Source organism: Eptatretus burgeri, chromosome 5 (assembly GCF_056783735.1).
Source record: "Eptatretus burgeri isolate ZD-2024b chromosome 5, Ebu_testis_v1, whole genome shotgun sequence".
NCBI lineage: Eukaryota > Metazoa > Chordata > Myxini > Myxiniformes > Myxinidae > Eptatretus > Eptatretus burgeri.
Window position 1 is genome coordinate 4,758,114 of NC_140965.1, and position 24,628 is coordinate 4,782,741.

Consider the following 24,628-nt stretch of genomic DNA (forward strand, 5'->3'; position numbering starts at 1 on the left):
CCCGGGGTCTCCATTACCCCCCAAGCTGCACGTGCACCTGTTCGCAGCACTCGCCCCCTTGAACTTGCTTGACACGACCAAACCCACCTGGTCGTGATCAGCTTCAAGGGAGCATAGCGTCTCCCTCCATTCCTGAAGGAGGCTATCCGGCTGCTTGCACTGGGTCACGACACAATCCGCCAGCTCGCCCCCGTTAAGCCTCGCTAACTCCATGTGTGTGTGCTCATCTTTCACCCCGTCTTTATCGTGTAATCTCTCTATTTTTTTCTATCTCCGAGTCTCTATACATTTTATTTATTTTATCTCTTCGTGTTTATTAGTTTCTTCCTGGATCTTCGTCTCTTTTGATTTTTCGGACGTCGTCACCTCATATCTCGTCTTACACGTTTCAGTCACCCGGGCTCCCGTTATTATTTCCACTGTCTCCATTTTCAGGGTTTGCCCTAATTGTTGTTTCATCCGACGAGTGATGTCACTCAAGTCCCGCACCACTAACATTATTCCCTGTGGTGCTGTCACACATCCCACCTCATTGTGCTGTTCTACTTCCTGGCTCCTTTTGAGTCGTTCATCCTCTCGGAGCTTTTTGAGTTGTTCGTTCTCTTTCCGGAGTTTTTCCATCTCTGTGGACTCAAATTTTGCTCTCCCCTCAAGCTGGTTAATTTCAAACTCGTATAGTTTTTGTTTTCTCTCCCACTGTTCCTCATGCTTTTCAGTCTCCAATCTCATTGTTTCTTTCAATTGGCTCATTTCCTTCTTGTGTTTCATTCGCCGTTCTTTGTCTATCTCCTCGCACTCCAGCCTCGCCTTTTCTTTCAATTGGTTAACCTCAAATTCATGTTCTTTTTGTTTTCCATCCCATTGTTCCTCTCGTTCTTCCCTCGCCAATCTCGTTGTCTCCTTCAATTGACTGATTTCTCCTTCCTGCTTCATTCCTTGCTCCTTCACTTTCTCCTCGTACTCCAACCTATTTTTTTTTTCCTTTTGTCGTTCAGTTTCAAATTCATACTCTTTCAGTTTTTTGTTCCACTGTCTTTCTTGTTCCTCATTCTGCAATCTCGTTATTTCCTTCAATTGGCTGATTTTCTTCTCCTGTCTCATCCCTTGTTCTTTCCGTACTCTTTCTTGCATCTCATTCTTTAATCTGGCCTTTGCTTCTAGCTGTTCGATCTGTACAGTGTGGTTCCTCAACGTTTCATTCTCTGCTGTCGTTCTTTCTTCTCTCACCATCCTCAACTCATTTTGTAATTCTCTTTCTTTGGTTTCGTGTTTCAGTATCTCAGAAGTTTTTTTTCCACGATTCCTTTCTGGCCTCCTCACCTCTTTTGCATGCTTTCTCCCACAATTCGTTCATTTCCTCACCGTATCTCTCTTGGTCTTCCTGCCATTCCTTTCCTATTTCTATCTCCCGTTCTAGGCTTTTTCTGTCCTGATTTCCTGATCTTACCTCTTCCTTTAGTTGCTTTACTTCCAAATCGTGTTCGCATTTTTTCTCTTCCAACTTTTTTTCCCATTCTTCTTCCATGTGCTTTCTGTCCTGGGAGTTACCAATTCGCTCCTCCTCCATTCTCTCGCTTAGCTCGCTCCTCCCTTGTTCCTACTTATGGATACTCAACTCTATTTTCCCCATTTTTCCCTTTAGTTTTTCGACCTGTCTTGACTTTTCCAACCATTCTTCTTCCCTCTGCTCCAGATGTTCCCCTCCTCTTTTTATCGTCTCTTCTCGGATTTCTTTTAATTATCTTTTTGCCTTCTTCTATCTCTTTCTTTAGTTTTTTAATTCCCAATCGTGTTCGCATTTTTCCTTTTCTAGCTTTGCCTTTGTTCTTCCCCCTCCTTTCTTCCTGTCCATCGGCCCATCGTTGTGACTCCGTTCGCACGTAATCCTCATGAACCCTGTCTCCGCGCCGCCGTGCCTCGTCCAACTCCAAGGAAAACGAGTGTAATTCCCCTATACAATTGTCACCATTCCTCCACCGTTGCAAGGACTTCGACACTTGTCTCCGAAGCCCGTCAATGCATGCTCCGGCCTCCTGCCACGCCTGCCATGACCCCGTGGTTTGAAAAAGTTGTTGGGAGCGCTCGCCTCGTGTCGCGCCGTTCGTAGCGCCATTAATAGCGGCCTGCTCATGCCTCGTGCCTCGCTGAAGTGCGGTCGCGCCGCCATCTTGCGACTTCGTTTGCCGGCAAAGTTTGTGCTCAGAATATGAGGGTGAACTCCCCCACGGATTGTAATTAGCGGTGGAGTTATAAAAAGAACCATCCCCGGGCCATGGATTCTACATTACTCCACATATTCATTTCTACCCCCGGCACTCGCTCGCCTTGAAACTCCATTTTATTTCTCGGAAGAGAATTAATTTAGATTTTCCCGTAATTTGGGGGGAGGGAACGGGGGGGGGAGGGGGTTGCTTCGCACACCCCTGGTCCGATCCCCGTAAATTTAGTTAGAGACCGAGGTGGATTTGAATCCCACACTCCTGTACACCAGTGTTACGAATTTATGGTCCGCCCGGCGTGCGATCGGCCACGAGATCAAATTCGACCGCGTCGCCCACCGAAACGGACAATTCAGTCGTGACCCTCTTGGAACTACCGCCAGGAGCTAGTCACGGGTGGGTCTTTCGACCACACCACAATCGTGCCAATCGACCACCCGCGCAGGACAGGGTTGTTCGCCAAACTCGATCTACCTAAGTACCTGCGTGGGTAGTTAACTGGGCGATCGTACCTCGCCGCTGGCCGGCCGAGGACACGAACCGCTTAAGCGGTCCTTTTCGTGCTTCAGTGATAACCGAGCGGTGTTATCGCCGGCCCCGACGGACATGATTAGTTACCGGGTGCTTACACCCTTCTACCGATTCCTTACGTGATGCAAGATGGCACTTTCAAACAAAGGAAAGGACGCAACGAAACGGGAAACAGTTCGACAAGTACATTGATTCCACACTCAGACAAGGCAAGCACGTATTCACAGCCATACAGTAGGAATGCAATTTACAAGCAAGAGTTACAACCGAATAAAGCAATGTTTATTTACATGCACTTAAACAGTTTCTACTTTATAAGACACAGCGCCACAACATGCATTCAAAGAAAACACAAGAAAAGACCCCCTCATAGGCAAGGGAGTCAGACTGGCCCCGTGGGCCGAATGCGCGTGGAACCTGGAGGAGCGGCCAGGTCCACGAGACCGAAGGGTCTTACCCGCGCCCTCATGGCGCGATGGCGGGCAAGCCGCAATGTCAGCGTAGCTGCGCCTGGCCTCATGCCCCTGGCGTGGTCGGCGAGCTCTCTCCGGCGCTCCCCGTCTTCCTTTCCCGTCGGCTTAGAGCTCCGTCTCCCGACTCGACTGCCCCGCCGACACTGCAGACTTGACTTCTTCTGCCGACACTCCGCCGCTGCCACTCCATTGCTCCCACTTGGTTCTTGACTTTCTGCCGACGTACTGCACCTTGACTTCCCGCTGCGAGCTGCGCCATGCTCGCGCGTATATAGCCCGGGGGAGGGGCGTATATGTAAATTTCTGGATCACAGCGGGTTCGGAGGCAGGGCTATGCCACCCGATGCTCAGTCATTGGATGGATGAAAAGGGGATGTTAAGCATTCCTGATCCGATTTTTGAGGCGAAAGGAACGCATTCACAGCCCATGGCACGTGTGGTCGAAAGGCGGAGGTGGTGGGAGTTTGGTTGTTGGCGGGCGTCGTTTGAGAATGGCGGTGAAGCAATGTTTGCAGGGTGGAGTTGTGGAGGTAAAGAGGCGAAGGTGGTGGGAGTTTGGTTGTTGGCGGATGTCGTTTGAGAATGGCGGTGAAGTGATGTTTGCGGGAGGAAGTTGTGGAGGTAAAGAGGCGAAGGTGGTGGTGGCGATTTGGTTGCTGGGGTGCATGGTTTGGTCCAAAATAACGATAGAGAAAAGAAAAATGGCTATCTCAAAGGATCGCAGCCCTGTGAACACGAAATTCCCTCCACACAACGGTGGGGAAATCTAACTGCACAATTACTTATCGTCATAACTGATTGAAGGACCCTTTATGGTGTATTGCGAATTTCCACAGCTGTAACAATATATATATATATATATATATATATATATATATATATATATATATATATATATATATATATATATATATATATATATATATATATATATACACGTCTCTGTCTCTGTCTCTGTCTCTGCCTCTGTCTCTGTCTCTCTCTCACTCTCCACCTTTTGGTCTGTTGCATCCTGATTCGTTCAGTGTTCTGGTACTAGCTCTTCCACGAGCATCAAAAACAAGAATGACTGCAGTGTGTTCACAACCTGCGACACAAAATGGATATTTTTTCGCCTTCTCTGTCCACTCAACTCCCTCATCCTTGCTTATGTTCCATGTGTCTATGTGATGAAAGCTGAGTCTGAGAATAAAAAGCAAATCATTACCACCGCTCAGATTACATTCTCGAATCTGTCTCATCAACCTTGTGCCGTATCTGTCCCATTTTCCTATGTGAATGAATAATATCAGATAGAGCCACGTCTGTCCCATGTTCCCATGTGAATAGATTATATCAGATAGAGCCACGTCTGTCCCATGTTCCTATGTGAATGAATAATATCAGATAGAGCCACGTCTGTCCCATGTTCCTATGTGAATGAATAATATCAGATAGAGCCACGTCTGTCCCATGTTTCCATGTGAATGAAAAATATCAGATAGAGCCACGTCTGTCCCATGTTCCTATGTGAATGAATAATATCAGATAGAGCCACGTCTGTCCCATGTTCCTATGTGAATGAATAATATCAGATAGAGCCACGTCTGTCCCATGTTTCCATGTGAATGAAAAATATCAGATAGAGCCACGTCTGTCCCATGTTCCTATGTGAATGAATAATATCAGATAGAGCCGTGTCTGTCCCGTGTTCCCATGTGAATGAATAATATAAGATAGAGCCACATCTGTCCCATGTTCCTATGTGAATGAACAAGATGAGATAGAGCAGTGTCTGTCCCGTGTTCCCATGTGAATGAATAATATCAGATAAGATAATTAGATAGATAAGATTCATTGTAATTCCGAACAAGAGATTTGCTTTATAGCTGTTATATCAGTCGTGTGTGTGTGTGTGTGTGTGTGTGTGTGTGTGTGTGTGTGTGTGTGTGTGTGTGTGTGTGTGTGTGTGTGTGTGTGTGTGTCCCTCTCTTCCGCCCTCTCTCTCTCTCGTTTGTAAGAAACCTTTTTTTTTTCAAAAAACATGTACAATGTGCATGGTCATTCGAGGTATGGCACTTCGTCATTAAGTACGAGTGAATTGGCTTTAAAAATGCAAACGGGCCGATTGGGAAGCATGTATTTAATGCACTCCTAAAAGATGAAAGCACGATTGGGAAACACACATTTAATGCGCTTTTAAAAGATCAACTCAACACCTCTCATCCATGTCAGCCTCCGACACCCAGTCATGGATGTTTAACCCCATTACGGGGCTGTTAAAAAATTACATAACGCTATTTTTTTTAGGGAGGTGCGCCTACGGTCTTGATTAAACCTTACTAATCTCGAACGTAGTGAGCTTCATACTCAACGCGTGCACATGAGGGAATAGGAAACAACAACAACAACAACAACAACAACAACAACAACAACAACACAATAACCTGGCAATTTGGAATCCGTGTCGTCGGCTATGCCTTTTTGCTTCCGGTTTATTTTTGCTTCCGGTTTTTGTCATGGGGAATGATGCGTCCCGGGAGATAAAGGCATCATCGGAGACATGAAAGACCCAAATATCAGACATGGTGTGTATTTCCTCCACTGATTTTAATAAATATATCTCCTGCATCATCAAAAAATAATTTTAAATCGTGATTTACATTATTTGATCGCTGATCCCGAATCCAGGCCGAAGTAACCGGAAATTGCAGCATCGAATGTAATAAGAATTCTATGTTCGCTTCTCGGCTTTGCCTCTTCCATATTAATTTTTATTTGACATATGATTGGATTTTTCTGGGTCCCTCATCGTGATTAGCACTCGACTCAAACAAAGCCAATGGAAATCTAATGCAACAAACCACAGTGTATAATCAGCAGAGGCCTCAGGCCTTTTGTGTTGGGTCCAGCAGAAAACCAAGATGGCGGCCATATCATTTTGTTTGGATGCCTTGGTGGGTGGAGTCAAGCAACCAATGTGGGTGTGGTCGGACAGCTGTCCAACCAATGGGTGCACATTTCAAAAATCCACCCCAGCAATGGTCCAACCAATGGTCCAACAAGAACCACAACAACAACAGCACTGTAGGAGTTTAAATCCTTCAACAAAAACTGTTGTGGCTTGAAACAAAATTCTTTCCTGAAGATATTGTAACTTTAAAATGCTTAAATTGAAGCCCGAATTAAGGAGGCAGAGGAGTGATTGCTTTTTTCGAAGAATCTGCCTCATTTGAATGTTAATCCTTCCAATTGACTGGTCATTGAACTGATACAACCAATGATATTTTCTGGCTGGTTAAGTATTTAGCCTCGACCTTCCATTTATCTTTTATTTGTATTTCCATGTGATTTATTTCCTTTCCTTATGTACATTACAATCTTCCATTCTTATTTTAAACATCTCTGTCTCCCTCTGTCTCTCTCTGTCTCCCTCTGTCTCTCTGTCTGTCTGTCTATCTGTCTGTCTCTCTCACAAATGCATTCGTTATTGTTGAACTGCTAATGTTACAATGACGCCTGACATGTGAAAGGTTATGTTCTCCGGTGGGCTGCGTTAACTAAAGGTCATTGTTGAGAAAAGATGTAAAAGCTCAAACCAGATATAATCACTATCAGTCTCATGATTTTTCCTTTTTACTTGATAATCATCTTCTTCTTCTTATTCTTCCTCAACATCTCTAATTGTTCCCATGTTATGGGATCAGTTAGGGGGGATGATGCCGACCTTAGTCTTTCTGGAATCTGCCAGTCATGTCTAACCTTTGACTGAGACAGGAATTTGTAATTTATTCAGAGTGCCAGCGATAATTTGCCTACTCTTCACAAAAGACCCAGTGGGATCTTAACAGCCTCAGTGCTGGTTGATGGGTCATCGAGCTTAACATCTAGCTGATTAACTGTGCATGCGCTCGCACGCACGCACGCACGCACGCACGCACGCACGCACGCACGCACGCACGCACGCACACACACACACACACACACACACACACACACACACACACACACACACACGTATTGCCCTGCATGCGAAACACCAGGGTGAGTTTCCAGCCGAGTAGAGATTTGAACCCAGACAGCTGAAACGTGAATGTACACTTTTGTAAGTTATTATACCAGCTGATTGAAGAGATTTTGTAAATTATGGATTTCTTTATCATTTATATGCTTCGTACCTTATTTAAGGACTGCTCCAGGTACTAGTTTGGGATTTCATTCCAATATAAAGACACAGCTCATATCTTTGTGATGAGGACAAAGACTCAGACTCACCATTTTAGTAATAATGTTGCTTTAATCAGGAGATAACAAAAGCAACGTACAACAGTATAAACATACCCCTTTGGTGTGTGCATATGTGTGTGGGAGTGGGGGTATAGGGGGGAAGGGAGGGGTGGGGGTGGGAGGGGTGGGGGTGGGATGGGTGGAGTTGGGAGGGGTGGAGTTGGGAGGGCAGATGCAGTGCTTGTGAAGAAAGTTCGTTTCACTCCGCAATCGAAGGCAACTCTGAAGCTGAAACGCCGGGCTAAGCCTTTGTCTTCATGGTATTTTCGGTTGACTGTGCCTTTACAATGACTAGTCGCAACCACAGCTTATTCTTCTTGCCTTTTTGTTCTGCCCAGCCTGATGCTTGCATGAAGATGCACAATTTTTAGGTGGATATCACATTAGTCGTTACGAATTGGTTCAAAGTTTTGAATAATTTTGTTCATGTCTTGTGGCACTTCTGAATTTAGTGTTTGTTTGTGCATATGTTCGTTACTCTTTCACGGCCGAACCGTAGCACCAAGAAGCACCAAATTTTGGGTGGAGGTACTCCAGAATATGGGCAAAGTTTTAGGCTACCGAACATTGGGATTGACCACTGTTTTGAGGCCACCAAAGTCGCTATAAAGTGAATGTATATTGGGAGGCGGAGTCGGGCAGTGCTTCCGCCGGCCCACGGGCAAAAGGTAACCACAATGAGGCCGATAACTCCACAGCTTTTCAATGTCCACCACATCCAGAAACCACCGCCGGGAGAAGTTCACCCAGCCCGGCAGCGCCAGGTATCCCTCATATTCCTAGGAGAACTCCTGGGATCCTCCTCTCGCATCCCTGGGTCTGTCTCTTCACACAACGTATCTTCATCAAGACAATCATTTGCTTTTGCAATCGAGGATCAGAGATTATATGATCATAGACACCAGTGTGCCTCTCATTCTTACAATGGGCAGCTCTTTTGAAAGCCATTTTAACAAGGTATTAAAGAACCCTCATATTATTTGAAGGAAGTGTACATATTGTACGCATATGGACAACACAAGATACTTCAAGTGATGTGGAATTGCATCATGAATTTCCAAATATGATGCACTACCCACCCGTCTGTCAGTAACTCAGTGGGGCCAGCTACCTCCAAATATCAATACCTCAGAATCTGGTGTTGAAAGAGATTTGTCAGAGCAATGCATTAACACCTGAACAAAGTGACTCACAGCAGGCTGGAAACAAATTAATGGGCAACTAAGACTGATTGGACAATGTATTGTGGTCATGGCAACAGTACACTTGAAATCTTTCTCCTCCGAGATCAAACCCCCACCACGCACTTTCACACAACCACTCATGCTCTCGTCCATCAAACCCTGAACATTCACTTTCACACAACCACTCATGCTCTCATTCATCAAACCCCGAACACTCACTTTCACACAACCACTCATGCTCTCGTTCATCAAACCCCGAACACTCACTTTCACACAACCACTCATGCTCTTGTTCATCAAACCCCGAACACTCACTTTCACACAACCACTCATGCTCTCATTCATAAAACCCTGAACACTCACTTGCACACAACCACTCATGCTCTCGTTCATCAAACCCCGAACACTCACTTTCACACAACCACTCATGCTCTCCTTCATCAAACCACGAACACCTCGCCCCCCCAGCACCATCCGGCATGATCACGTCACAACAGGTCATCATCCACATAAGTACGTACTTATGGAATCGGACACCACATTCCCAGCTGTTTTTTTTTGTTTGTCCGTATTTTTTTTTCTTCCTTTATTGCTTCACTCTTGTGTCTAAATGGACGTATCCGAATTACTTCATCATTGTAAGCGTGCTAGCTTTTCCTTTGACTCCTCATCTTACCTCCACCGGGTCTGCCGTTCTCCTCTTCTCAAAACATTTCTCCACGAGATCCGCTACAGTGCGTTACAGAACAATAAAAACAATGCACGCAAGACCCGCCCACAAGGTCGAATGTGATTGGAAGAGCCCGCGGACTTAACGTTGCTTGCAATGGGACAGTTGGGGAAGAAGCGGTGGGCGTGTCTTAGCGTGGAGCGCGGTGTTTCAAGCATCCTCCACTCTCACTAATCGAAACGTACAAAGCGGATCATGATTGGTCAATCCGCTTTGATTGACGAGCAAAATGGGCGTGTCGCGGCGTGCCGCGGGGTTCAAAGCAGCTGCTTTAAACCCCGCCCTCCTCCTGTCCCCAACACTGTCAATCATCTGAAATGATGTACGCTCATTGGATGGCCAGGTACTGAATGACAGGTACGGTGGGTTGGCCACGCCCCCTCGGGGGCTGGGTTACGTCAATTATCCGCAGCGCGCGTTTCTGATTGGATGGGCGCCGTTGACTGACTCTTGGAGGGGGCGGGCCCCGAGACGTTTCCCTCCTCCCTCCTTTACCGCCGCCGTTTGTGTCAGAGGGAGCGTCGCGCGCCATGGAGGCGGATGGCGGCCAGGGTGCGGGGCAGGCGCTCGCTCCGCTTGGCGAGCCACAACATGATCCGGGGTGAGGGGCGGGGTTGGGGGGCGCTCGTGTGGGGGGTGGGTGGTGAAAAGGAGAGGAGGGGGGATAGGACAGGTACCATGGTTAAGTGTGGACAGTAAGGGTACACAGAAAGAACGGGGTACGGGGACGGAAAGGTCAGAGAGAGAAACAGTGACAGAGGGTGGGGGATCCTTGGAGAGTTGGAGTTCGAGTTATCGTGAGCTCGGGTAACGTGAGTTAACTAAGTGAAGAAGAGGAAGAATAAGTAATAAAAGAGAGGATTCGGGTGAAAAAAGATTTGCCGGGAGGGGAGGGGGGAATGAAAGGCACCTCAGTAAAGAAAGTGGAGGGACGGTGAGGTGTGACAGCCTGACGAAGGACGAGTGGACATCGAACCTCGAACTGAGACAACCGTCTGAGGTAAAACCGTGTGGAGCAGAGCGGGTCCGTGTGGAGCAGAGGGTTTCGTGCGTGCGTGCGTGCGCTCAAACAGTGCTGTTTGTGTAACACACACGGGCACGTTTTCCTCACTATTTCATATAAATTAACCCGTTCGGTTCGAATGCGACTTGTTTTTCACGAGTTTTTCTTGTTTCTGCTAAAAGGGGTTTTCTCGGTCGCTTGAAGTACAGAGCGGGCGCGGGAGGCGGGCGGCAGCTCGGACGGTGATTGGGGATCCCCTCCCCCCATTCCCTTAACCCCCCCCCCCCCACACTCTGTTTATGATTGCAGAGATTTTGTAAATTAGGAATTTGAACGGTGAGTGTAAACGAGTGGCCCGAGTGAGGAGCCGTTATGTGTGAGAGGAAGACAGAGAATGGGGGAGGTAGGGGTGCCGGGCCCGGCTCCCACTGCACGTCAAAATGGCCGATCCGTGACATCTGTCCTTGTGTCTTAACTCTGTGACTTTCTCGTTCTCAACCTCCATTCTGTGTCCTTCATTCGTTCCCTCCATACCTGTGCCTTTTTTCTCCTTGCCTTACTCGCTCGTTTCCTTCTCCTTCACTTTCCTGTTCCCTTTGCCCTTTTCTCTCCTCTTTCCCTTTTGTCTTTGTTTCTCATTTTCCATTTTTCTGCTTGTGTTTCTGACACCCTACCTCTGCCCTCCTCCTCCTCCTTCTCCCCCTTCTCCTCCTCCTCTCCCTCCTCTTCCTCCTCTTCCTCCTCCTCCTCCTCCTCCTCTTCCTCCTCTTCCTCCCCCCTTCTTTCACCCCATCCTTCTCCCCCTCCCCCCATGCTCATTCCAACCGCTTTATTCCTCACTCTTCTCCCACCCCACTCCTTCCCCTCTTTCCTCAGCAAAATGTTCATCGGCGGTTTAAGCTGGCAGACGTCGCCGGGTAAGCAAAGCACGACATTTCCAACGTGTGTGTGTGTGTGTGTGTGTGTGTGTGTGTGTGTGTGTGTGTGTGTGTGTGTGTGTGTGTGTGTGTGTGTGTGTGTGTGTGTGTGTGTGTGTGTGTGTGTGTGTGTGTGTTCCATGGCTCCGTTCGCACCTCACATGAGGATGTTCCATTTACAAAGTCCGTTATGTGTTGCTTCATTGAGTGTCGCCATGTCCAGTGTAAGGAGGAGCCCCTACACATGACACCCTGTGATTTGAGTGCTGCTTTGTGTGCGATGTCATATCAGGGTCGGCAACACGATGAGCAATGATAGAGTTTGCTGATAAAAGTGAAAGTTTATTAAAGTCACAGCACATGCTGTCATGACTGAAAACATTACTACTTGCTTCATACGTTGTCGAGCGAACTTTTCATTTCGTGTGTGTGTGTGTGTGTGTGTGTGCTGATTGTTATATGGTATGCTGATATATGGTATGTGTATGTATATGCTGTGTGTGTATGCTGATTGTTATATGGTATGTGTATGCTGTGTGTGTATGTATATGCTGTGTGTGTGCTGATTGTTATATGGTATGTGTATGCTGTGTGTGTGTATTTATGCTGCTGGTTATATGGTGTGTATGTGCTGTTTGTTTGTGTGTGCTGTTTTTTATGTCATTGTGTGTGTGTGTGTGTGTGTGTGTGTGTGTGTATGTGTATACTATTTGTTATATTGTGTGTGTGTGTGTGTGTGTGTGTGTATGTGTATCGTTTGTGTGTGTGTTGTTTGTTTATATGTGGGGCAGTGTGTGGTGTGCGTGCGTGCGTGCTGTTTGTATGTATATGTATATATATATATACTCACGTGCCCCTCCACAACGGTAATGATGAAATTATTTTGTGTGCACATACAGTATGTCTTTACAAGTACCTTGTGTCCCCCCCCCAAAAAGTGTTGCACTGCACTCATATTAATTTATGAAAAATGCAATCTTTAGAGTTTCTGCTACATACACGCATACACACACACGCAAACGCATACAAACGCCATAGCTCCATCATAATATGATACGTTTGTGCAAGCACTGATGCGTTTCCTGCATGCCTGTCCACTGCGCACACCTGTGCTCGCCCTCCCGTCCACTGCGTGCGCTTACACTCGGCCTCCTGTCTGCAACGCATGCCAGCGCCTGCTCTACTGGCCACTGCGCGCGCCTGCGACCGACCTATCGTCCGCTGCGTGCGCCTGCACTACCGTCCACTGCGCGCGCCGGAGCTCGCACTACCGTCCGCTGCGCGCGCCTGCGCTCGCACTCCCGTCCGCTGCGCGCGCCTGCGCTCGCACTCCCGTCCGCTGCGCGCGCCTGCGCTCGCATTCCCGTCCGCTGCGCGCGCCTGCGCTCGCACTCCCGTCCGCTGCGCGCGCCTGCGCTCGCACTCCCGTCCGCTGCGCGCGCCTGCGCTCGCACTCCCGTCCGCTGCGCGCGCCTGCGCTCGCACTCCCGTCCGCTGCGCGCGCCTGCGCTCGCACTCCCGTCCGCTGCGCGCGCCTGCGCTCGCACTCCCGTCCGCTGCGCGCGCCTGCGCTCGCACTCCCGTCCGCTGCGCGCGCCTGCGCTCGCACTCCCGTCCGCTGCGCGCGCCTGCGCTCGCACTCCCGTCCGCTGCGCGCGCCTGCGCTCGCACTCCCGTCCGCTGCGCGCGCCTGCGCTCGCACTCCCGTCCGCTGCGCGCCTGCGCTCGCACTCCCGTCCGCTGCGCGCGCCTGCGCTCGCACTCCCGTCCGCTGCGCGCGCCTGCGCTCGCACTCCCGTCCGCTGCGCGCGCCTGCGCTCGCACTCCCGTCCGCTGCGCACGCCTGCGCTCGCACTCCCATCCTCTGCGCTCGCACTCCCGTCCTCTGCGCTCGCACTCCCGTCCTCTGCGCTCGCACTCCCGTCCTCTGCGCTCGCACTCCCGTCCTCTGCGCTCGCACTCCCGTCCGCTGCGCTCGCACTCCCGTCCGCTGCGCGCGCCTGCGCTCGCACTCCCGTCCGCTGCGCGCGCATGTGCTCGCACTCCCGCCGCCCTCATGTAAAAACAGAGGCATGAAATCTCAAAAAATACAACCAAACAAGGTAGGAATGACACCACATTTTGATGCCACAATACGACACCGCAATCCTCTTATGGTTTATCACGACATCTTTTGACGTTTTACTTTTGTTGTGGGATTGTGATGGAACAACGTTGAAAGGTGCCATGATGCTCATCCATAAGAGGATTGCCATGTCATAATGTGGTGTCTTTCCTCATTTTTATTGTACTTCACTCTTCTTCTTCTGATGTTATTTCTTCATTCTTCTTCTTCTTCATCCATCACAATCTTACACCAAAAGTAAAATGTCAGCATGTGTCCTGATGGTAATCCATAAGAGGATTGTGATGTCATATTGTTGTGGGGCCCCGGCCCCACAACAATATGACATCACAACAACAACAATATGACGTCACAACAACAACAACAATATGACATCACAACAACAACAACAACAATATGACATCAGTGGCGAGCACGACCGCCTGCGGGAGCAGTAGAGTCGGCTCCTCCGAACACACCGGAATTTAGGTCGTGACCCTCGGATAAGTCCGAAAGGCACGGGCCCCTTACAGGACCATGAATCGCCAATTATAATTCGACCGCGTGGGGAAGGGTTAATTGCCAAACTTCAATATACCTAAGTACCCACGCGGCAAGGCTACCGGGGAATTCACACCCTCGGCAGGCCTCGAGCGGGACGAGCCGTTACCATGCTCGAACCGTGTGTAACCCGAGCGGATGGTTACCGAGGCCTGTCGGTCCAAATGAACAATGACAGCAACAACTGCCTTCCTAATCCCCAATACGCACCGTGGCAAACCAATGGCAGAAATGACAAAGAAGGAGCTGGTACATTCAACAAAAGGGAAATTTATTTATAACAATAATCGGGGAGGGGAACACATCAGAGTTATCACGAATAAACAAAGATATTGTTGCGGAAATGGCCCTTAGTAGGCTACTAAATATAGGATTAGCCCAGATCCCCCATTAAATGCATGTTTAGCTAGGCTTTTCGGTAAAATGGACGTTACATGTGTGTCGGGAGGTGTAAGAGGCTGTTTATTGTTTTTTTTTGTTGTTTTTTTTTCTATACCTTGGTCGAGGCTCGTATGAGAGCGAACACACAACTCACAGCAAGGAGGCATGAGACAAGAGGGGCGGGAGTGGAAGGGACAAAACATTGGGGAACAGACACAGGTGAACTGTGGGCTTGGGTGGATTATCGGGGGTAGAAAAGATCGAGGATTTGGATGGGGGAAGATAAGAGGTGGTGGTGAACAGCTGTTTTGAAAGCCTGGAGGGAAGAATGGGAAAGAATAGAGTGAGGAAGTTTATTCCAAAGGCGGGAAAAAAGAGGAATGAAAGAGTGAAGATGAGTAGTGATTCGTGATTTTGGTAGTTTTACCAGAAGGGGGTTGTTGGCGGACCTTGAGCGCCCTGTGGAAATGTGGTTGGGACAAATCGCAGAGAGAGCAGGGGGGGCAAGGCTGGAGAGGAGTCGGTAGAAGACAGAAAGACCACCGACTAACCTGCGGTGATTGAGTGAGAGGCCCAAAGACTCAGCTTCATTGCGGGAGATGCCAATGATCTTAAATGCCCTGGTTTCGACAGCGTGAAGTCGAGAAAGGTGGGAGGCAGGAGCACCAGCCCAGAGGGGAGAGCAGTACTCCATCAGGCTACGGACAAAAGCTTTGTAAGTGGTCAGGAGCTCAAGAGGGCCTAGGAAGGACTTTGCACGACGGAGGATTCCCAGTCGGCGACTGGCTTTTGAGGCAAGGTTGGAAATGTGACTTTCCCAGGAAAGGTCATGGCAGATAGTGAGACCCAGAAGCTTGTTTGTGCGGTGATGGTGGATCGAGAGCTTCCTCTTCTTCCTTCCCCTCTCCGGACGATAGGCCCCGCCCAGTCAGCTGAGGGGGAGTGGTCTGGAGAGGGAGGTGGAGCTGGGGGGAGGAGTTTGTCGGCTTCGTAAAGGGGCGCGCCCAAAAAAGAAAAAGTGGTAAGAAACTGAGAGGACGGAGTTGAGCAGTCGGGCTTCGAGGCGAGCGTGCGCCGGGAAGGCAAGAGAGAAACGATGGGTGTCGAGGCGCGATCTGCTCGTTGAGCAGTTGGGCTTCGAGGCGAGTGTGAGCCGGAAAGGCAAGAGAGAAACGACGGTTGTCGAGGTGCGATCTGCTGGATAAGCAGTCGGTTTTTGGAGGCGAGAAAAAAAGGAAAGCGAGTGGTGATTCTGCTGGGAGAGAAAACTAAACCTGAGGTTTAGGCGGCAATCTGCTTCGAGAGGACCTGGCTGCTGGTGAGTCTGGAGTCGGCTTCGAGAGGAGGTGATCGACAGGTTCAACCTGCGTCTAACGACGGAGCCTCTGACTGTCCCTGCTCACCTCACGGTTCGACGACGTCTTGGAATCCCATGGACCCGGCCTGCCGGAGTCCGGCACCTCGATTTGGCCTTGTCTGGTGAACAGGCCAGGCCTGGACTTGTATGCTGGACCTTGTGAGAAACCAGCTGAAACCCATCATCGACCTGACGGTCTGGTGCAGTCGACCTCGCGGGGTCTGAACGCGCGGAGGCCGTGTGCGTGGGCGGTGCGACAAAGGAGGACGAGCGCCATCTTGCCACACGGCGTGTTCGAGCTTGGGACTCGAATCCGTGGACATCGGCTTGTTACGAGCAACATTCGTGCTTTTGACACTTTCCTCTCATCCATGAAACATCACCAAGTACTCTGTCTTGTCTGCATGCTGTCTTTGTCTTGTCTGCATATTGTTTAAGGTATATCTCGTTAGGGGCCCCTCAAAACTCGTAATCCGTAGTTCTCTAGTTAAGAATGGGTTATAGATTGATAATAAACATTGTCGTAAATGTTTTGCTTGTGTCGTATTCCCCGATGTTCCCCAATAAATCTGGCTGATTCGTATGAAGTTGCCGCTTTGGATTAATTTGTGTCGCGTCGAGGAACGATCCGTTCGATTGGTATATAAAACCAAAATGGTTACAGACTGGCAGAAAATGCTCGGCATCTGACAAAACCAGTCTGTAACCGAGGTCTATTTCCCCAAATGGTAAGGTCCAGGGGTACGTTGGTATCGCGATTGAAGACGCGTGACCCGAGGCCTGTGCCGAGCCAGCCGGCATTATAAACCCCGGAGACGGCGGTGGTGAGGGTGGCGCCGAATCTGTAACGTTTGGCTATAAAGAGTCGGGTGCGAATCCCGCCACCGCTGAATCCTCAACAATATCAAATGCCCAAGCAATTCCTTAAACAATTGTACTTAGAGAGAGGGCCCATGGACACACACGCACACACAAATACCCCAGAAAGAGATGGACCTCAAGGTCTTTATTGCCCCTTCAGCTCCGAGGGAAGACGAGCTGAAGGAAGAGAATGTGCTGGCTGCCTGGCTGCGTTCGCGTGGCTGGATGACCGCACATTTCCGGAGCACCAGTCGCCAAAGAACGGACCAGGGCAGCCAAACCCAGAGGAGGCGAGACGAGGAGATATCTCGCGATGAGATGGTCGACCGCTTGTTATAATGCGCCAGACGAGACGCCTCAGATGCGCGGTATGCAGTCAGCCGCAGACCCAGACAGAAGCGCGCTCGAGCCGACGGGACGCAATCTTCAATGAATTCCCATCGTTTTTCGGGGCGGGTCCACTCCCCCCGTCGCCTGCTCTCATTGGGTGGATGGCGTGTCGCGGCTCTGCCATCTTGCAAAGGCCCACCCCGGCTCTGGTCCGCGCGTCGCCCATTGGGCGGAAAATGACGCATACCCTTATTTGGCGTGCATCCAGAACGAAGCGCTCCGTGCCCATATTTGGGCCAAGCCAGAGCGAAACGCTTCGTGACCATATTTGGTGCAAAATCCACACCGCTTAGGGCATGGAATTCTGCACACACCCGCATGCCGGCGAACTGGCGAAGAGCGCGGACAATGCCGCGAGCAGAGTGTTGTTGTTGTCATTGTTGTTGGTGATGTAAAAATCCTAACTATAAAATAATTCACAGCGCACGTACAATTAATTACCCACTAAACAAGGGACGGAGCCCTAACTGGAAATACTCACTTACCGATATAACTGTTTGATAAGGACCTGAATGTTGAGTGCTCATGGCTGCCAGATTTGTAACAACATTGTGGCATCGTAATGTGGTGTCATTCGTACCTTGTTTTTTTTTTTTCTTTCTTTATAATTTTTTTTTTTTTTGAGATTTCATACCTATATTTTTGCATTTTTTTTTTTCATGTTTTCTTGTTTTTCTTCCTGCAATTTTTAGAAAGTAATAAAATGCTTTATATATACTGTTATTTTGGTATGGATTAAATCCATCTATATTATTAAATTCAGCTTGTGGTACATTCTACCCCCCCCCCCCGCCCCTCAATCTTGGCTATTGGTTCAGTCCACTCTCTAGATGACCACATATGCAGAAATGTCGATGGGATTTTCGTTTTTTTTAAATATTAAAATGATTCATGTTTTACGTAATTTATTTTGCGATGGATTAGATCCATCTATGTTATTACATTGTTTTAATACCTGATTCAGTTGATTTGGATAATGGTTTGGATATGTATCGCTTTTGGAATGGTTCTGTCCAGTGTCCATTTACTCCCTCCCACGATCCTGGCCTGGTTTGGTTGAGTCCACATTACATTCTGTAAAGAGGGGTCAATTTGAACCGTGTTTGAAGTAAAAAAAAAAAAAAAATTTTTTTTATTTTTAATTGGGAAACTTAAACTAAACAAGCCGGTAGGCGACGAGGGATTCGCAAGGATTGAAGCGCTGGATAACGATGCTTTTCATTCTGACCGATCCACCGCCGAAGATTCATTGCCAAGACGTATTGGTTCACATACAATTGTTCCTCTGCCTGGCAAGATTTTTCCGATTACGTATTTTGCCAACTGGCACTCCTCATAAAAAATGATGGTAAATAGACACCCTATTTTTGAAGGACTACCATTTGAAAAATAATCGGTTTGCTGGTTTGTGCTGTGGAGCCTCACGTTGCGCGCGCGCGCACACACACACACACACACACACACACACACACACACACACACACACACACACACACACACACACACACACACACACACACACGGAAAACCTGATAAACTTCTCTCAATGCTCTTGTTTGACCACACCTCCTGAGCCACACAATATTTTCCATAAGCCACACCCACTTTCCTACGCCGCTCCCACTTTAAATAATAAATAATTGGAGGTGGTGTGTGGGTCGTGGGATCGTTTTCGGTAAATAAATAAATAATTGGAGGTGTTGTGTGGGTGGTGAATCGTTTACAGTAAATAAATAAATAATTTGAGGTGGTGTGTCGGGAGGAGAATCCGGAATGGTAAATAAATAAATAAATAAGGTGGTGTGTGGGTGGGGAATCGTTTTCGGAAAATAAATAAATAATTAAAGGTGGTATGTGGGTCGTGGAATTGTTTACGGTAAATAAATAAATAATTGGAGGCGGTGTGTCGGGAGGAGAATCCGAAATGGTAAATAAATATATAATTGGAGGTGGTGTGTGGATTGTGGAATCGTTTTCGGTAAAGAAATAAATAATTGGAGGTGGTGTGTGGGTGGGGATTCGTTTTCGGTAAATAAATGAATAATTAAAGGTGGTGTGTCGGTCGTGGAATTGTTAACGGTAAATAAATAAGTAAATAAGGTGGTTTGTGGGTCGTGGAATCGTTTACGGTAAATAAATAAATAATTGGAGGCGGTGTGTGGGTCATGGAATCATTTACGGTAAATAAATAAATAATTGGAGGTGGTGTGTCTGGAGGAGAATCTGAAATGGTAAATAAATATATAATTGGAGGTGTGTGGATTGTGGAATCGTTTTCGGTAAATAAATAAATAATTGGAGGTGGTGTGTGGGTGGGGAATAGTTTTCGGTAAATAAATAAATTATTAGTTTGCTGGTTTGTGCTGTGGAGCCTCACGTTGCAGACACACACACACACACACACACACACACACACACACACACACACACACACACACACACACACACACACGGAAAACCCGATAAACTTCTCTCAATGCTCTTGTTTGACCACACCTCCTGAGCCACACAATATTTTCCATAAGCCACACCCACTTTCCTACGCCACTCCCACTTTAAATAATAAATAATTGGAGGTGGTGTGTGGGTCGTGGGATCGTTTTCGGTAAATAAATAAATAATTGGAGGTGTTGTGTGGGTGGTGAATCGTTTACAGTAAATAAATAAATAATTTGAGGTGGTGTGTCGGGAGGAGAATCCGGAATGGTAAATAAATAAATAAATAAATAAGGTGGTGTGTGGGTGGGGAATCGTTTTCGGAAAATAAATAAATAATTAAAGGTGGTATGTGGGTCGTGGAATTGTTTACGGTAAATAAATAAATAATTGGAGGCGGTGTGTCGGGAGGAGAATCCGAAATGGTAAATAAATATATAATTGGAGGTGGTGTGTGGATTGTGGAATCGTTTTCGGTAAAGAAATAAATAATTGGAGGTGGTGTGTGGGTGGGGATTCGTTTTCGGCAAATAAATGAATAATTAAAGGTGGTGTGTCGGTCGTGGAATTGTTAACGGTAAATAAATAAGTAAATAAGGTGGTTTGTGGGTCGTGGAATCGTTTACGGTAAATAAATAAATAATTGGAGGCGGTGTGTGGGTCATGGAATCATTTACGGTAAATAAATAAATAATTGGAGGTGGTGTGTCTGGAGGAGAATCTGAAATGGTAAATAAATATATAATTGGAGGTGTGTGGATTGTGGAATCGTTTTCGGTAAATAAATAAGTAATTGGAGGTGGTGTGTGGGTGGGGAATAGTTTTCGGTAAATAAATAAATTATTAGTTTGCTGGTTTGTGCTGTGGAGCCTCACGTTGCAGACACACACACACACACACACACACACACACACACACACACACACACACACACACACACACACACACACACACACACACACACACACACACAGAAAACCCGATAAACTTCTCTCAATGCTCTTGTTTGACCACACCTCCTGAGCCACACAATATTTTGCATTTGGCTGGAATCTGCATATTTACAACAGAAAAAAAATTATCCGAATGAACCCAGTAACAAGTGTTCAAAGTCATCCCAGTGGTCAAATTCACCCCCTTTACAGTTCGATATATTTTCATAATGGAACGATTAATGTTTTAAATATTTTTTTCATTTTGGGTTGCATGCAACAGCCCAGAGACAAAATAACTCTTTTGCTTTGGAATCACCACCATGGCTTCAGCAGTTATTGAGTTAGGTTGGGCTGCAGTTTAACATTGTTTTTAGAGGGGAAGAAGTACAAATTGGCGATTTTAGTAATCTCTCGTTGTCGTACTTTAGCAATGTATTCTTGCATTTTAAAAATCTTGGTCGTTCGGAAATGTTTGAGAATATAAGGTATGGCTTTTCAATGCTTATGACTTCACTCTATTGTGTAGTAGTTTGTGAGCGTATCATTGTCGACACGTTTGAATGGGCAGCCATTCCCCCCCCCCCCCTAATCATTCCTCGACATGGAGTACCACCATATTTCATGATATTGCCGGTTTAGGGTCCGACCACAACAGGTGGTCTCGGGTCTGGGGCCTTAGAGCTGGCCCCAGATGTCAGAGGTTCTTTGAGGGTCTCACCTGTATTATCAGCCATTTCTGACCATTAATTGACTTTTATTCATGCCAACATTTTGGTACTGTTAAGCATAATGTAATTTAAAAAATCAAAATGTGTTCATCCAACACTTTAACTCAAAAGCATCTGAATATGCACTGCCCATCTGCTTTGTAGTTGGACGACTTTTCATCTGCTAAATGGTACCTTTGACCTTTTGACCAAATTTTTAACTTGGCTTCTCCCTATTCTTGTAATAAAGCTTTGTTGAAAATTTGATAAAAGCTCAAATGGGAAAAAAGAGTTTCGGCCTGCGTAGACACACAGACATGTGATTGCAACAACCCCTCTCCCGCTGTGCGGGGGACAGGCTAATAACACGCCTTGGAAATATGAAAACAAAGAAAACAATGCAAAAATCAACGTTGGCATTCCATAAAACTGTGCAATATTTTGCTATTTTGTAAATTTGGTATGGTCTGTGTACAATTCATGATCAGTTTAAATTTGCATCAGTTTACGTTTTTACGTTTTAATGTCTTTGCCAAATAGGGAACTAGATTACAGTTTTACGTTGTCGACAAAATTGTTTCTTGTCACTTGTATTGTAAGTTGCTCGAGCAATCACTAAGTTGATTTGTGCACCGTATGGTCCTGCGCACTTTCTCGGCGGCAGATTCGCTAACGCTCAACCATGTGGTGGCCGAAGTACATAATGAGGAAAGCTCAACCCGTGATCGGGTTTATTATTTTTATTTCTTATCTCTAATATGTACTTGAGTCCATCACTCGCTATCAGACGATAAGGCGGTCACTTGCACCTCTTGGTCTGCTTAACAACACCACTCACCTCTCCACCTACCTTGAATCACTCAAGTCACATCGCTCCCCATGTAAATGTGAGCAAATATACCCTATGTAAATATGTATGCACTTATGAAACTACAAGTACCTTTATAAGTCATCTCTTCGAGCATGACCTAATAATATGGGTGTCGATGTCCTTCGATCCTTCCTTCCTTCCGTCCGTCTGTCCGTTCACAATGAAGTTGAAGCGGGAGATCTGGTCATTAGTGATCCTGATAGAGGTCGATGAGACGTACACGATGGTATGACTTTCAAGAGCACCGAAGGTCAAGGTCAAGTTCACGAGGCCTTTGAAGTTGCGAAAATGACGATTTTCAAATTCTATCTCCTCCGCCATTTCTCAAGCGATCTTGAATTTGATTGTAGCATATGAATCTATGGGACAATATGTAAATTTTGATCGGGCCGGATTTTCGACATTCGCTTTCGTTTTCGTGTCACGTGACTTCAAAGTTGGCAAAAAATGCGAAAATGACGATTTTCAAAATCTATCTCCTCCTGCATTTCTCAAGCAATCTTGAATTTGATTGTGGCATATGAATCTATGGGACAATATATAAATTTGGTCGGGACGGATTTTCGAATTTCGCTTTCGTTTTTGCGTCACGTGACTTCAAAGTTTGCAAAAACTGCCCAACCTTCAGGAGGCTATATATTTTCTCACAGAGATGACCGTCACTCCCGCACAGGTGTATTTGTTATTACATATCTTATTTCATTAACCTCCGCCATCGAAGATTGGAGGTTACTGTTTTCACCCCTTTCTGTTTGTTACTTACGAAATCTAAAGATTTCGTAAGTACATTGATGCCTTCCGTTTCTGTTTGTTTGTTACTTACGAAATCTAAAGATTTCGTAAGTATATTGATGACTTCCATTTCTGTTTGTTTGTTTGTTTGTTTGTTTGTTTGTAGGCACGATAACTCGAGAACGGAAGAAGCTACCAATGTCAAATTACACCACGTGATTCAGGAGGGTGATGGCTAGTGCTGATTAGATTTTGGTCAAAATAGGTCAAAGGTCAAGGTCACAGTGAGGTTAAACATCCAAAAAATGATAACTCGAGAACGGAAGAAGCTACCAATGTCAAATTACACCACGTGATTCAAGAGGGTGGTGGCTAGCGCTGATTAGATTTTGGTCAAAATCGGTCAAAGGTGAAGGTCACAGTGAGGTCAAACATCCAAAACATTGTTTGTTTGTGAACAGTATTGCGGAAAAACTCCTGGACAGATTTCGACGAAACTTGGTGGGGGGTATGAGGTGTGGTCCAAGGATCATGCCATTAGATTTTGGACTTGGTCCAAAGTCCAATATGGCCGCTATGGTGGCCATTTTGAAAAAATATTTGAATTTTTGTTTTTGCATTTCTACATGTTTTAAGTGATTTCCAAGCAAAAAAAAAATAAATTTGTTAGAGGAAAAAAAGATGAAATTTTGCACCTTAAAAAAAAAAAAAAATTAGATTTTTTTTTTTTTTTTTGGCATTTCTACATGCGCGTCAATCTTGTTTAGTTTATTCAATCGTGGTACAGTAGAGTCCGATCCGTTTTGACCTACAATTAATAGGATATCAGGTTCACTTAAGTGACCCAGCAGTATTGGCGGCGGAGGTTTTGCACTCGACCGAGTGCTCCCCCTCGAGTTAACCTCCGCCATCAAAGACCGGAGGTTACTGTTTTCACCCCTTTCTGTTTGTTTGTTTGTTTGTTTGTTTGTTTGTTTGTGAACAGTAATATGGAAAAACTCCTTGACGAATTTCGACGAAACTTGGTGGGGGGATTAGGTATGGTCCAAGGATCATGCCATGAGATTTTGGACCTGGTCCAAAATCCAATATGGCCGCTATGACGGCCATTTTGAAAAAAAATTGAATTTTTTTTTTTTGCATTTATACATGTTTTAAGTGATTTCCAACCCCCCCCCCAAAAAAATAATTTAGAGAAAAGAATTTTTTGCAACTTTTTTTTTTCAACAAAATTTCGATTTTTTTTTCTTGCATTTCTACATGTTATAAGTGATTTCCAACAAAAAACATGCCAAAATTATAATTGCGGCTGATTTTGGAACTTCAGGTGGATATACCCACGTAAAATCAATTTCTGTCTCAAGGAATCTCGTTATGACTAATGAATTGAGTATGTAAAAGGGAAAGTTGCAAACTATAACTCTGTGAGCACTGTTGACGTCAATTTGAATGAATAGGATATCAGGTTCACTTGAGTGACCTAGCAGTATTGGCGGCAGAGGTTTTGCACTCTACCGAGTGCTCCCCCTCTAGTTTACTGGTGTTTTTGATGTTTTTATGTAGGTCTTCAACCTTAAAAGGTTGAAATCTTCCCCGTTTGGAACATAATCCAGATTTTACATGTTAAATATTGCTCCTACAGCATGTTTTCCGATAACACTGCGTTTCAGTCGATTCCGCGCCCGCCGGCGTGCGACGGCCACGTAACTCGAATCGCGGCACGTCGCCCACCGGACGGACAATCCAGTCGTGACCCTCTCGGACTAACGCCGGGAACCAGTCACGGGTGGACCTTTCGGTCTCACCGCGATCGAGCCAATCAGCCCCCGCGTGGGATAGGGTTGCTCGCCAAATTCGAACTACCTAAGTACCCACGCGGAGGGTAGACCGGGCGATCGCACCTCGCCGCAGGTCGACTTCGGACACGGGCCACTTAAGCGACCCGTTCCGTTCTATCAGAATAACCGAGC

At 46.6% G+C, this 24,628-nt stretch overlaps 1 protein-coding gene across 10 annotated transcripts in view; it reads left to right on the forward strand.

The window, feature by feature from the left end:
• The window catches only part of LOC147025745 (RNA-binding protein Musashi homolog 2-like), a 203,108-nt gene that overhangs the window by 15,637 nt on the left and 162,843 nt on the right, over positions 1–24,628 (forward strand). For 4 of the 10 annotated variants that reach the window (XM_085880447.1, XM_085880442.1, XM_085880448.1 and 1 more), the window contains exon 2: positions 11,283–11,323. In XM_085880447.1, coding sequence (XP_085736573.1) covers positions 11,283–11,323 — 41 coding nt within the window. Of the gene's footprint in view, positions 1–9,898; positions 10,005–10,081; positions 10,404–10,702; positions 10,810–11,282; positions 11,324–24,628 lie in introns of those variants that run through there. The other 6 variants (XM_085880444.1, XM_085880445.1, XM_085880452.1 and 3 more) reach the window with 5 other exon arrangements.